Here is a 14,505-nt window from a genome sequence, read left to right as displayed (position 1 = left end):
CCACAACACTGTCTTATGCCCTGGGATGTCAAACTAACCTATTAGGCTATATTACTATTATCCTTCTCATCTTTCCTATTACCCATTTCCTTATGATTTATGTTGATTGTTTTTATTTAGTATCCTATTATGATTTATGTTGATTGCTTATTTATTACCCTATGACTATCACTGTTGTATCTTATGATTTATGATGATTATATTTTATGATTATGATTTATCACTTGTTGCTTGTATGTACACAGAGAGCTTATGCACTAGAGACAAATTCCTTGTGTGTCCAATCACACTTGGCTAATAAAGAATTCTATTCTAAACTTGGAGTTTTCCAGGTAAGTTTGCTTAAAATCTTCAGAATGTCCAACAAGCATAGCGAAAATTGAAGAAAAATTAATCTAAGTACTGGCAGCTATTATTAGGCAGATAAAATCTTCTTTGAATTGAGTTCAAGTCTTGTTGACCTATGGATATTTCTGTCTTTTTTGATGGAGAAGGGGGCAACAATACCATATTTTGATATTTTTCTTTTCCAATTTAGCTTATGGCTCTGTTTCTTGATGGTCACCCATCCAATTTAACCAGATCTGATGCTACTGGTAGTTAGCATTTCAGATAGGTACAAGGTTATGGATGCAAATGGGCTGGAAGTACAGAAAATCCACGAGTATAAACTTATTTCACTATGGGGGAGCAGTTGGACGAATAGAAAGCAATCAATAGTCACCCTCTCATCCACAGAAGCAGACTACATACCTGAAGATAATTAATCTGGATGCATAAATTAGTCCCACAATTATGCATGAGGATAATAAAAGTTGCAATCTGATTTCCAAATCAGAGAAAATTACTGTGAAAAGCACATTGGTGCCAATTACTATTCTGGATGAGATGCACAGCTGAACGGGACTGATGAGCTGATTACTACCCCACAGGAAAGATAATAACAGATATACTTACAAGGTACTATGAATTTAAAGACCTTCACGAAGTGATGAGAGTTATGAATTGGTGCAATAGCTTTTGAGAATTGTAGTGCTATTATAATTCAACTTTGCATGCGCCAGCCTTTTGCACCTATAAACCTATTGCTCACTCAGGACAATATATGTAGAGACACTTAGTAGAAGACCCCTGCATCTTTATGTGCTGAAATTTAAGAAGAGACTGGACAGCCATTTGTCTGAAATGGTATAGGGTTTCCTGCCTGAGCAGGGTGTTGGACCAAGATCCCTTCCAACATCATCATCATCATCATCATCATCATTATTATTACTACTACTACTACTACTACTACTACTACTACTACTACTACTACTACTACTATTTACATTGCATGCCTCTACGTGGCATGTCTACTGTTGATTGAATTCCTGTTCTTGGGTTTTCTTCCTTTATAGAACTTCCTCTATTCGTTCAGTTCTTATTCTATTCTAGGAACTATGCAATTCAGATACCTATTTGACCCTATTGCCTGGGCAGAATTAAGCAATGCTCCTTAATAGTGGTGTTTTGTTTTTTTTAAAAAAATGTTACTATCCTCTTTTCAAACTGGGCCGTTTTATGAGGAGAAAATGCGCCATGGCTATAAAATGTTTGGGGTTAACACTCTTCCAACAGTCTTCAAAGATTAGAATTCTTTCCTTGGATCAAAAGAGTCACCTCTGCTTTTGAGATCACACCATTGTACTGTGGTTCATTCCTATCGCAGCTTAATCTTCGCTACTGTTCTAAGATTTGTAAGAAGTGCAGCCTTCAGGCAAACGTACCTGTGGGCATATAAACTTGATGTTATACAGCTTGCTACATTTGTGACCCAAGTAACCATTCTGAATGCACCCCAGGTAGTAGCTTTAATAATGACAAAAATCTTGATGGAAGGAATCCAGGTTATACACTTCCCATTAAGGTGTTCACATGATCTTATTTCATCAAAACAGCATGAGAATCATATATGCATACATACAACGCTATATATCTTCTGTAAAGAACTTATTCTAAAGGGGAATTGCATTAAAATTTTGTTTGTGCCTTGTGCCCAATTATACAAGATAAAATGTAGTAGGCACGTTGTTTTATAAACTGAGTTGCCAAATGTTTTTGTTTTGTTTTTAGAATCAGCACCCTGAATATTTATTTGCTTACATTTTTTGTACATAGGAAAGAAAATGGGCAAACTTTTTCCCTTATTCTACTACAAAAAGCTTGGGGTTTTATGTTAATAAGCAGATTTTGCTTTGAGGTTTACCCCAGATCTGACAAAATCATTGGTCTCCACCATAGAGGAATGTCTCCATGATATTAGTCTTTAATTTTTGGTTTCAAGAGTCAGCAATTTATTCTCCATATTGCACAGTTTACCATTCTGTCAGATAAAAAAGCTGCATAAAAATTGTAAATTAATATATTGATTTTTCTTTGCCCTGGAATAGCACTCTATTGGGCAAGCAAAATGTTATGTACACTATGCTACAGCTGATGTTTTTTTTTATAATGGCATTTTTATCACCTAGAACTTTTAATGTGAGGTTTGTTTTTTTTCTTTTTGTTATCACAAAATTATTTCTGATCTTTTTTCATAGACTGGGGAATGTAATAATTTTAATGAAATGAAATGGGACTCATTTGAACCAGAATACTATGGTTAATTCTTGGATTTGTGAATAATAATAAAATGACACTGAATTGCAGGATAATCTTTTGTGTATGCTGTCTTTCTGGGAGTTATAATCTAACAAATCGAGAGGACTGTAGGTTGGGAAGGACTGGCTTACACCGATTCTTCTAGTTTATAACATTTTTCTTAGGATGTTCAGGATTTGGCCTGGTGTCTGCTTACCTGTCCTTCTTTTAGTGCTGCTCAACTTATTTTGTGCTATTTATATATTGTAAAGGGGAAAAAAAGAACAATTGTATACACTGTGTTAGATGGGGCTGCACAGCCTTTTTTTGGGGGTGGGGTGGGGGGAACCGTAGCTCATTTGCTCACAAGAATTCTTGAAGACAACTTTCACATATATTTGAAATATATGTTTAGAATATAGCAGGTATTCTAAACCACATCAGTATTATATATTAGTGCTGATGCAAAAGTACTATGATTGTTAGCAAAAATTACCAATCAAGCATAGAATTTCCTTTTCATCTTTTAAATTTTTTTTCTATCCAATAAAGGCTATTATTTCTTAACATGTATGATAAGAAAATTTACAATTTAAATAAAATGTTATGAACAGGATTAACATTTTCAATTAGCTTACAATAGTTACTGATAATAGCACACCCTTTGTATGATTATCTTTAAAACAAATCCCTCCACGGAATATAAAAATTGATAACCACATTTGACCTTATCATGTACATACAAGCAAGGGTCATAATTCATTTTTTGTCACAATATAGAGAGGTAACAACATACAGTTCATGCGATTTTATTTTAACATAACAAAAATGGAACATCTATACTATCAGCCCCTTTCCCCAAAACAGAAAGAAAAGTGTAGCTATAAAATTGTTTTGTAACATGAACAAATAGCTTAGTAATGTTTCATCTTCTTTACAACTACTTTTGATGCACTACATTTTAAAATGCATTGTTTGCAATGTTGTTGTTATTTATATTCTGGTATAGAATCATAACCTGCTTGTATACAACTGACAGCTAGATTGAGTCTTACTTATTCTTAGAATTATGTAACTGTTCCATTTATATGGATGCTAAAAGATGAATTGTTCTTGCAGAGGAATAAGTTAAATCGTAAACGGGGCTGCAGTCTTCAGATAATTATATAGCAATTTCTGCATAAATATAGATTAGATTCTGGAACAACTGTAGTTGCTTTTTTAAAAATAACTACTTTTACCACAGGCCAGATTTTTAAAATCTGACAACTCTGACTTATGTATAACAAAGTATGTGCACACCATGGACACAACAGAGAAATAAATACATTTTTTTTTATCTTGATAGAAATTAAAATCTCACCATGCCATCAAGGAACAGAGACTGAAACAGGAAAATGAAGTTTCCCATCATAAATAGTATGATTCTATTTAAATTAAGGTCGGTATGTGCTCAAGAGCAGATTTTAAAAATTGTGGTAAGTTGCACACAATTATGTTGCTTCTAGCATTACATAACACGAGGAATATAGGGCAATGCCCTGATTTCATTAATTATCAAATTTCTTCAGTGCACTTTTTCAAATGCACAATGTTGACAAATCAGTTTAGCTGGATGTAGAATCAATAAGGTACACTATTCACATGGTCTCTGGAAACATTGCCCATAGCATTCAGCTACAAGGCAAGAGATAACTAAATAAAAAAGTCTTCACCATCTTAAGAGCTGCCTTGATCAGCAGAGTATGCAAAATTAATATAAAAATATACAGTACCTGTGATGATACATTGGTTCAGGAACTCTCCCATGTGTCATAAAAACTTTAGAACAACCTAGATTTACTATGCCTTCTAGATAACACTCACTAAAATAGTGTTATATGAGGAACATGTTTTATTTCACGTTTTAAAAAGTATGCTAGATTTGATCTGAAAAAATTACAAATCTCTCAACACCTTTCCTTCTTCCTCATCATCACTATCGGTCACATTAACTTGCTGTACACTAGAAGGGGTGGAAGGGGTGGCTGTAAAAACATTTTCAAGGGCCCCAATGTCCAACTGTGGCATTGGGTTTAAATACTCCTCTTCAGTCTGACTGTGGCTGCTGTAATAGGATGTCCCTTCCAAGCTCTCACAGCTGTGGGAGTCTTCGCTATGTGTGTGTTCATCAGGATATTCTCTGAATGGGTAGTCTCTGTTCAGGGCAGAAAACATGGCCTCGTGCTTTTGATACTGGTCTTCATAAAAGCCAAGGCACTCAGGCATGGAGCTGGGGAAATTCCCATAACCAAAAGGAGGACGGCTATATGGACATGTGCTGTATCAAAACAAAGAAAAAGAAGGTTATTTCAGTTGCTTTGTCATAGGACTGATATGTCACTACTAACACATACAGGTACTTCTTGACTTACAGTTACAACCATTTGTTTAGTGACCGTTCAAAGTTACAATGGCACTGGAAAAAAAAGAGACTTATGACCAGTTTTCACACTTATGACATTGCAGCATCCCCATGGTCATGTGATCAAAATTCAGGCACTTGGCAAATGGAGTGTATTTAGGACACTTGTACTGTCCTGAGGTCATGTGATCACCATTTGTAACCTTCCCAGCTGATTTCCAACAAGCTAAATCAATGGGGGAAGTCAGAATTGCTTAACAACCACGATTCATTTAACAACTGCAGTGATTTGCTTAACAACTGTGGCAAAAATGGTCATAAAATGGGGCAAAACTCAGTTAACAATTGCCTTACTTAGCAACAGAAATTTTGGACTCAACTGTAGTCGTACGCTGAGGACTACTTACATAGCAGATCTTTATTTAAGCCTTGAGTTAAACTAATAGAAAGGTACATTCTCTTTCAGGCTGAAAAATGTATTTGACTTTTTAATAGACAGCCAAGTGACCAAAGGAATAGTCTGCAGCAGGATAAAAAATTCATTTAATTTCAATTCTGTTAATTTAGTATTTAATTTGTATATTTAATTAAAGGTATAGTTATTCCCCACATATTTAGCATTTTTCTGATCACATTTAAATTCACAGTTCTGTAACAACTTTTGGAAGTGATCTATAGCCGCATCTAAGGTTTTTGCCACAAGGTCTAGACACAGAAAGTAGAATATTGACTAGGCAGTCCTACAGTACAGAAATCAATCCAGAGGTAGCTCAATTCAGTCACTTACCCCAACTTTTAATAAAAGCTGATTTATGTAATGAATATACAGTATAGCATTCATCCCAAAATAATAAAATGCTTTAAAGTGACATAAAATAAACAAAAGCAATAAACACTCTTAACAGCATCCTCAATTTATATAGAAAGAGTTAAATAATAACTAAAAGGCAATTAAAAAATTCTGTGGTGATGAGAAATGCCATATAACCTGCTTTATTGTTTACATGAAATGTTAACAAGTATATGCATGTGGCTTTGTGTATGCATGTTTGCCTGGGTATGTATCTCTATTCTCCTTCAACTCAAGCTCCTGATAATTTGGCTGGCTGGCTGGCTGGCTGGATAGATTGAATAGTGTGCAAATTGTTTCAAAACTGAAACAGCACTTTTGAATTTGAAGCATTTGAACATCTATCATAAACACAGATATATACACTCACATACAGTGTATACAAATACAAGATTTGAATGGGTACAAGGAACGTGTAAATAGAGATATCAGAAGCAAATTAAATAGGTGAGGTATTGTGATAATTACATTTAGCAATTTACAGAAAAGTTGCTGTTGATCAAATAACTTCCTGGCATTGAATAAGAGACCTCATGTAGTTCTGGGTCTTTATGGTTAACAATAAGATAACCACTGTCTTATATTTTTCCTTTCCTTTCCTTTCAACTGCTCTATATTGTAACAACCTAAGTTCATCTCTGATGCCAGTTCAAAATGTTGGGCTTTTATAATGAGCCCTGGTGGCACAATGGTTGGAATGCAGTATTGCAGGCTAACTCTGCCCACAGCCAAGAGATTGATCCTGACGGCTCAATATTGTCTCAGCTTTCTATCCTTCCAAGGTTGGCAAAATGCAGAACCAGATTGCTGGGGCAAAATGCTGATGTAAACTGTTCAGAGTGTTGTAAAGCACTGTGGAGCAGTATATATAGGGTGTTTTTCTATTTATGTAAGCCGCCTTGAGTCGCCATGTGCAAGTAGGTAGCAATACAAATTTTCTAAATAAAATAAATAAAATATACTGTAAGACTCAGCACTATTGCTATAATGTTTATCTTCACTGGCAGTTATTTTTGCCTTGAGGCTCATGTCTAAATACTAACAAGACAGGTGATTGATCCAATAAACAAAATCACTCTTATATCAAGCCATATAAGCTAAACAAAATTTTGTTTTTAAAAGTCCCCCTTTACATTTAATATAAGTGAAGATTTTTCTCAACAAATTAACAGCATCTGGGCAGTCTTGTATAGGCTTGGCAAGAGCATACTGATTAGATTGGATTGGATGGGATACCAGAGGTGATAGTTAAACTGGGGAATAAAAAAAAACCTAGATGAATAATGAAGTTACCGGGAGTCAAACTTGTCTTGGAATAAATTTTACTTAAATGTTTTTTCTGCCCTATCCTGTCCCAATTTATAATACCTGCTGAGATTGTGAATGCTCTACACAATATGCACTACAGCAGTCCCAAAGTGAAATTAACAGGGCATTTATAAGGATATCTTTTTCCAGGACAAGCGCATAGCTAACTAACTAAAATTAGAGTACTTTGCTCTTTTCTCATTTTCTAAATGGCTACTTTCCATATCACACTATTCAGTAGACCCTTGTGGAAGGTTAAAAAAGTAGTATGGTCTACCAAGGAAAGATTGACTTAAGGGGAAGTTCACATAAATCTAAGGTATATTTTATTCTGTTTTGGTGTGTTGTGTAAATTCAGACATTATACGTAAAACATGTTTTATGGTTTACTGTCTTGTGCAAACCTCTATAGGTTATTGAACAATCTGTGGTATATTTATCATATACTTAGCTAGATGGGTGACTTCAGCATAGAAGTGATTATACAAGAGAACTAAAAACTCAGCCAGCTTGGTATCATGTGAAGTATTGCCTAGAACCCAGGAGACTGTGAGTTCTAGGCCTCCCTTAGGCATGAAAGCCAGCTGGGTGACTTTGGGCCAGTCACTCTTTCTCAGCCCAAACCACCTTAGAAGATATTTGTTGTGAAGAAAATGGGAGGCAGGAGTATTTTGGTATGTTTGTCACCTTGACTGATTGATATATATCAGGGTATCATCATCATCATCATCATCATCATCATCATCATCATCATCATCATCTTCTCTTCAAGGAAGAGAGCGGCTTCAGGTAAAAAATAACATATGTCCAGATTGTAATGAGTTTATATCTAACTTAAGAAAGATTAAGGCTGGAAGTCAGAGACTAAGTCATTGGAGTTTGAGGTCTCTAATCAAAAACTGTTGTGTAGAGCCCCAAACATTCAGATTGTAGCTTGGAAAGATTTATTTTAATAAGTAGATGAGTATGATGATTCTGACTTGTTTTTTTCTACTTAGAAGGTCTTGTTTCATGTTTTCTAATAAATTAAAAGTCTTAAAAAGAGACAATAATGTACTAGACAGGTTTAAAAGATTGGACATGGGAGAAAAATCTTTGAAGGCCTCTATGGTGACGGGAAAATTGGATAAAAATAATTTCAGTAGAATGAAATGTATAGACGTTCCAAATGAAAGGAAACAGAGGGAAAACAGAAGGAAAATTATCTAATATTATTGCACTTTTGCTAACAGTAACTGCAAACCTTGGCATAATATATCTAATTACACATTCCAGAATGCAAGTATGTGGTTGCATTACCTTGATGGGAAATAATGAGGCCCTGGTAAAAAGTAAGGATGGTGAAATGAAAATCGAGGAGGAGCTCCAAAGAGAGTTGCTGGATGACCAATGGGAGGAGGCTGATAGACGTGTGGATGAGGGATAGGTGGTGCTTGAGGAATGGGTCCATTTCTAGAACATGAAGAAACACCTGAGTATTCCTTGGGGGGTTGGCTATTTGAGACACTGTATCTAGGGTGAGTAGTGCTTGTATTATTTGGGGTCCTGCTTGAGCTTTCAATAGAAATCTGGCTGGGTCTCTTTATAGAGCAAGTTGTTCCTGAAGAGACACGGTGAGCTTCTGTTGGGGAAGGTGCAGCAAATCGTTGAGGCTGAAGGACTGGCCGAATTGGCAGGTTTGCAGTTGAGGCAGCTAATGGTGTTGTGTTTCCTACACTTGGCTGGAACAGTGTAATGGGGCCTGGATGCTGAGCAGAAGGAGCTGGCAGCTGGATAGTAGAAGCGGCTTCACCTGTGGAGAAGGAAAATGGCCAGTTATAACTGAGAAATTCAGATTAATAGTATTTTCTTATTTAAAGTTTATTTTCTTTTACTACAAAACATTTGCCTGCAAATTATAATTATACTATGAGTGAAAAGCATGTTGTGTAATTAATATGTGCAGGACTATATTATAATCTATGCTTTTATAAAAAATTATACCATGCCATTATACTTTGATAAAAAGATAAAGAAATATTATAATATAATTCCTTAAATTTTTACGATCTGATTTTTACAATCTGAAAACTCAAATTCCTTCTATTTTTGGAAACTCATCACTATTATCAACAATAAAAGATTTTTTAAAAAATATAAAAAGGCATGGGCCTAGGTGATCTGAAGGACACCTCTTTCTAATCATACCTAACCAACAGATCCAGCAGGAAAGGCATGTGAAGAGTCCTGTCCAGGAAGGAATGGCATCTAATGGGACCAAGTAGGAAAAGTTTATCTGCTAAACACCTACCTTTTGGAATATTATTCCTTTCGATATCAGATTGGCCCCAACAGGGCTGGCTATCTAAAAGGGCCTGAAAAAATGGTTTTGCCAACTGGCCTGGGAATCTGAAAACATGGATATGGAGACTGTATTGCTAGGAAAATTGAGCACAGATGATCTTTCACAGATTATGGATTTTTGTTTTGCTTTTTAAATATTTAAATATTGTTTTAAGTTTTTTAAATTATTTTTGTTATGGTTTTGTTATTTTTGTTATGGTTTTGTGTTTTTAACTTCGTATGCTGTTCAGAGTCATGCATGATTTATTGATTTGATTTTTATCTCACCTTTATTAATGTATATATGTAACTCAAGTCAGCAAACATTCCTAATACTCCTTCCTCCTCCTCTTTTCCCCACAACAACCCTGTGTGGTGAGTTAGATTAAGGCAGTGATGGCGAACCTTTTAGAGACCGAGTATCCAAAACCCGCACCACCCCCTGGCCCACCTCCACCCACCCCCTCCACACCCATTCTGCCCTGTTCCACCTGTCTGCAGGGCCACCCACCACCTTCATGGCCCACCGCAGATTGCCCAGGGGCCCAGCAGTGCCATGGCAGCCACACCCTCCACCCATGCCCCGCAGCATCAACTGAGTGCAACGGGGTGTGAGGGCAGTCTTGTACCTGCTGCCCGGCTGCCATGTGCTTGGTTGCGCTCCTCCACGCGGACTGTGCCCAGGGGTGACTCTCCTCTGGGGGGGCTGATGGTGAGGAGGGGGCCGTGGGGGGAGACGGGGCTGGGGCGACAGCGCGCTTGCCCACAGAGAGGGCTCCGAGTGCCGCCTTTGGCACGCGTGCCATAGGCCCAAGGTCACCAGCCAGCTTTCCTGCCTAAGGTGGGGACTAGAACTCACAGTCTCCTGGTTTCTAGACCAGCACCTTAACCTCTCACCAAACTGGCTCTCTTTATTTATCAAATAAATAAATAAATTAGTACTGTATCTGTCATCTTAAGATCTAAAGATATTTAGGATATCTTTCAAATTTGTTAATAAAAGCCTATATTTAGATCTGTATTTAGGAGACAACTACCTACGAACTTCCCTTTTATGGAAAGAACGGTCTCCTCAACTGTGTACAACAGAACTGTTACAAAAAAAACAAAGAAACACTCCAACATAATGCATTGGGGGATAAACTGGAAACTGTGCATTTGGAGAAATTCTTGTCACCCTATTCTCTTAATCTTAGTATGTGTAACTACGAAAGATTCTGAGATTCTTATTTGGAAGAATCAGTTTCACTTGAGTCAGCTGCCATAACACAACACCAGCCTTTACAAAAGAAGCACATTTCTGATTCCATTTATTATAGAAGTGTGAGAAAACAGATCAGAGTGGTGTTGTCAGAAATTGCTTATATGCGTTTCATTTGAAAATAATGTTCTTTGTGGAATTCTTGTCTTGGGAGTTCTGAGAAATTTGTTCATTAGATTGTTTCATTCCAGGCTAGTGGCAAAGAAATTTGATACTATTTAAGTCTCACCATGTGAATTAACTTAAAGACAATTTTACTTAATAAGAATCAAATTTACAAATTTGAAAAAAAATGGTTATAAAAGTATGGTTATATTTTATAAGCTTGTTTAACTTGCTGAAAACGTCTAAATATATGTGCAATATTTACTTGCTAGTTTAAAGATTTCTACAAAATGTGCTTGTGCTATGAATGTGCTTATAGGAATTAAAATTCTTATTCCAAAGGTGCTTTCAAAAAGGCAATTGGACTGTCTTGATTTTTTTCATGACATTTCACTTTTCACCCAAGAAGTTTCTTCAGTTCTAACTAACTGGTGGGCAATGGAAAGGATTTATATTGTTTGCAACCAGCCACTATGAGGGTCATTACACCACCTGGCGGTTAATCTGGGTCCTCAGAGTCACCTGAATCAGAGTGCCAATGAGTGTGGAACTGACTTGGGACAGCTGAAAGGGCTGCATTGTAATCAAGAGATAAGTTGTGTCCTATCCCTTCCCCTCTGTTGAGAGAGGGCTGTTCAATTTTAACACAGATAGCCTCTTTGACTCCTTTCAAGCCAGTTTAAAGAATTCATATAAACCAGGGGTGTCAAACTGTTGGCCCACGGGCCAGTTGCATCATGTGGAGGCCGCACCCACCCCAGCTCCGGAAATGCGAAAAAAGTCATGATACGTCACGACACATCACGTGACGCGGCGAGTTTGACACCCGTGATATAAACAATCAAAATGAACTTACAGACTGGATGTCCAATGCTGTTCTGTACGTTGGGTATAACCACAGAGTAGGTAGGTGATCGGAAAGGGTAAATGGTAGTTGGATTTGTAGTAATAATACTCTGAGAAGTCCCAGTAAAGACAGTAGAGGCCGTCATTGGACTTGTAGCTATGATGTTCTGAGTTGTACCCGAGAATACAGTGGAGACAGTCAACGGAAACCTCTTCCTTTTGCCAGGCCTTGGCTGGTAAACCCAACCTGCAGAAATGTTAGAGAGTACGCCAGCTGAAAGATAGAGTTCCTTTTGAAAATTCTTACTTAACGAAGCTATGCATTATTAAGAATAACATAAACTTCTCTGTAGTAAACTGAGAAAATCGTACTTGCAAAAGAACACACGTATATGTACAGTATGAATAGGAAGCTTACAATCTCTCAAAGGGAAAGAGAAATACTGTTTCTTTCTATTTGTAATACCTCTCGTTATCATGGATTTTGATTTGAGTTCTCTACAAACATTAGAGTCAATTTGGAATCCTGGCGATTACAAGGATAAGCCCCCACAATCTCTTGGCAACATTTTTCAGAAGTGGTTTGTCTTTGCCTTCTTCTTAGGGCTGAAAGGAAATGACTGCCCCAGTCATCCAGTTGCTTTGGGCAAGATTATTACTCATGCTCAGTATCTTTAATCACTACACCAAATTGGTATTCATGCTATCAATATTATCATCCGATTGTGGCATAACTTTACAATCAAGACTGAATACCAACTTCGTTAAATAAAACATTATTATTTCTGCTAATACTAAATAAAAATAATGCATTTATTATTCTACTATTCATTATATTTGCTTTAATATTACAGAATTTAGCATCAGATTATTTTTTAAATATGTATTTAAAATCAGAGCCTTGGAAATTATTATATTATCTGAATTGTATTTCACTGGGAATAACACAAAAACATCCAATGAGTTTAAAACAAGAACACCAGCAGAAATTATCAGCATTAATATAATTGGGGAAATTAATATTAACATATGCCTTTTGTTGAATAAACTATTTTTCCCCCAGATGTAATTTCAAATAATTAACAAAGTTTACATAAATCAGTGGAAATGCACATTCACAAGACAGATGAGAGAAAAGTTGAGGCTTTCTTTGTTTGATTGTTGTGGACTGCCCAGAGTCACTGAGAGTCTGCAAGTTTAATAAATAATGATAATTATTTCCATATCCTAAATATGTCCCACTTGACAAAATGGGAAAACCTTATATACAGATGATTGATCTACATGTGTGGTGGCATAATGTCACCATTCATTTGGCTACATGTATGTCTTTGGGAGAAGATACATAAGTCAGAAAGAAAAACTAAGGAATTTGCTTCATTATTTAAACATACTACGTTTTTTTCATCTGCATTGTCCTTCCAGGATTCTGTTTCCTGAATGATTATATTTAAACACCATCTTTCCATGCATGAACCCGTGGATTATCTAATGGCGATCAGATATTAAAAATGTATAAATAATTGTCTCTCTAGTACCAGGAAATTCTTCTCTGTGTTTTTCTTTTATCTTCTGAGCTTCATCATAATAAGGTTTCTTTTGTTCTTCAGTGAGCTTGTTCCATTCCAATCCAAGCTGGACACTGATCTCGGCATTATTAGCAGCAGGGTTAGCTTTGGCTAAGGCTGGCCGATGAATTCTTGCCCATACCATAAATGCATTCATAGGACGCTTGACATGGCCATCTCTATCTTTGCTGAACGGAGTATCTGGTATCCCTACGATAAAGTAATATTAATGTTTAGGTAATATAGGGATTGGTGGAATATACTGCTAATTCTGCGGTATTCTGTGGGCACTGAAGTATGATCCTAGCAATAATAATAAAATGATTTTTCTCTACCTCATTTGCTGAAATGTATAAAATTTAGCATGAAAGGACAGCAAACACTGCTTAATTCTGGCAACAAATGCAAAGATCTAGGCTCAAACACACCCCAATTCTAAATTCTAATTATTATGGTTATTACATCTGGCTGCAGATTATGGATTTTGGTGACTAGTATAGGGCCATTATAGGCAAGTGTAATATGACCTTATTGTAAAGTGAAATTATAAGCTGATATAGGACAGTGAGGATTGTGTAATTTACTTTTCTACTGCATATGGAAGAGATAGGAGTATGATTCCTCCTGGAGCCTTTATCTGCAATGATACTTTAGACTGGGGACCTCCTCTAAGGAGTTGTTGGAAATATAAAAGAGGAAAAAAACCTGTTATACAAGTCCATTGGATTTTACAATTAATTCTTTTTTTCACTACATGCAGCATGCTAAACATTAGCAACTATGTAAATAACAAGCAGATTTTCTACCAGTTTTGGGTAGCTTTGATTTCCACTTTGTCACAGGGCAAACTATATTTGAAACTGGGTGAAGTTGTCAGGATCAGTTTGCAAGATGGCATAGGGATTAGAAATTCACTAGGTGGTTACAAGACTTCTACCTAAATTGCTTGAATCTAACTAAACACTAAGTAACTATATGCCAAAACAAACAAAAGCACATCTGTTCTATGCTCTTGTATAAGGTTCCAATTCTACAAAAAAGAGATTAAATATCCCATGTTTCCCTCTGTAAATTTCCCTCGAAATTTACTATTATAATTACATCATGAACAACACAAGTTTATCCATGATTTATCAGAATTAAGTCTGTGTCCACTGTGTTTAAGAGTGTACCCTATGTGCCCTTCAATAAGACTCTAACCTTTAGTGTTTGGTTTCTAAAT

General features: G+C 36.3%; 1 protein-coding gene across 1 annotated transcript in view; it reads right to left on the bottom strand.

Moving 5' to 3' along the window:
- Nucleotides 1-4,557: 4,557 nt before the first annotated feature.
- The window catches only part of SOX30 (SRY-box 30), a 15,363-nt gene continuing 5,415 nt past the window's right edge, over nt 4,558-14,505 (bottom strand). Inside the window, exons 2-5 of the mRNA XM_015832120.1 lie at nt 13,254-13,493; nt 11,726-11,962; nt 8,481-8,973; nt 4,558-4,939 (exon numbers count right to left, since the gene is read on the bottom strand). Of these exons, the coding sequence (XP_015687606.1) occupies nt 4,558-4,939; nt 8,481-8,973; nt 11,726-11,962; nt 13,254-13,493 (1,352 nt within the window). The remainder of the gene's footprint in view (nt 4,940-8,480; nt 8,974-11,725; nt 11,963-13,253; nt 13,494-14,505) is intronic.

The sequence above is a fragment of the Protobothrops mucrosquamatus genome, unplaced genomic scaffold (genome assembly GCF_001527695.2).
Source record: "Protobothrops mucrosquamatus isolate PMUCROS unplaced genomic scaffold, P.Mucros_1.0 scaffold_306, whole genome shotgun sequence".
Taxonomy (NCBI): Eukaryota; Metazoa; Chordata; class Lepidosauria; order Squamata; family Viperidae; genus Protobothrops; species Protobothrops mucrosquamatus.
Note: the sequence above shows the minus strand (reverse complement) of the source record. Positions and strands in the feature narration are given on the sequence as shown.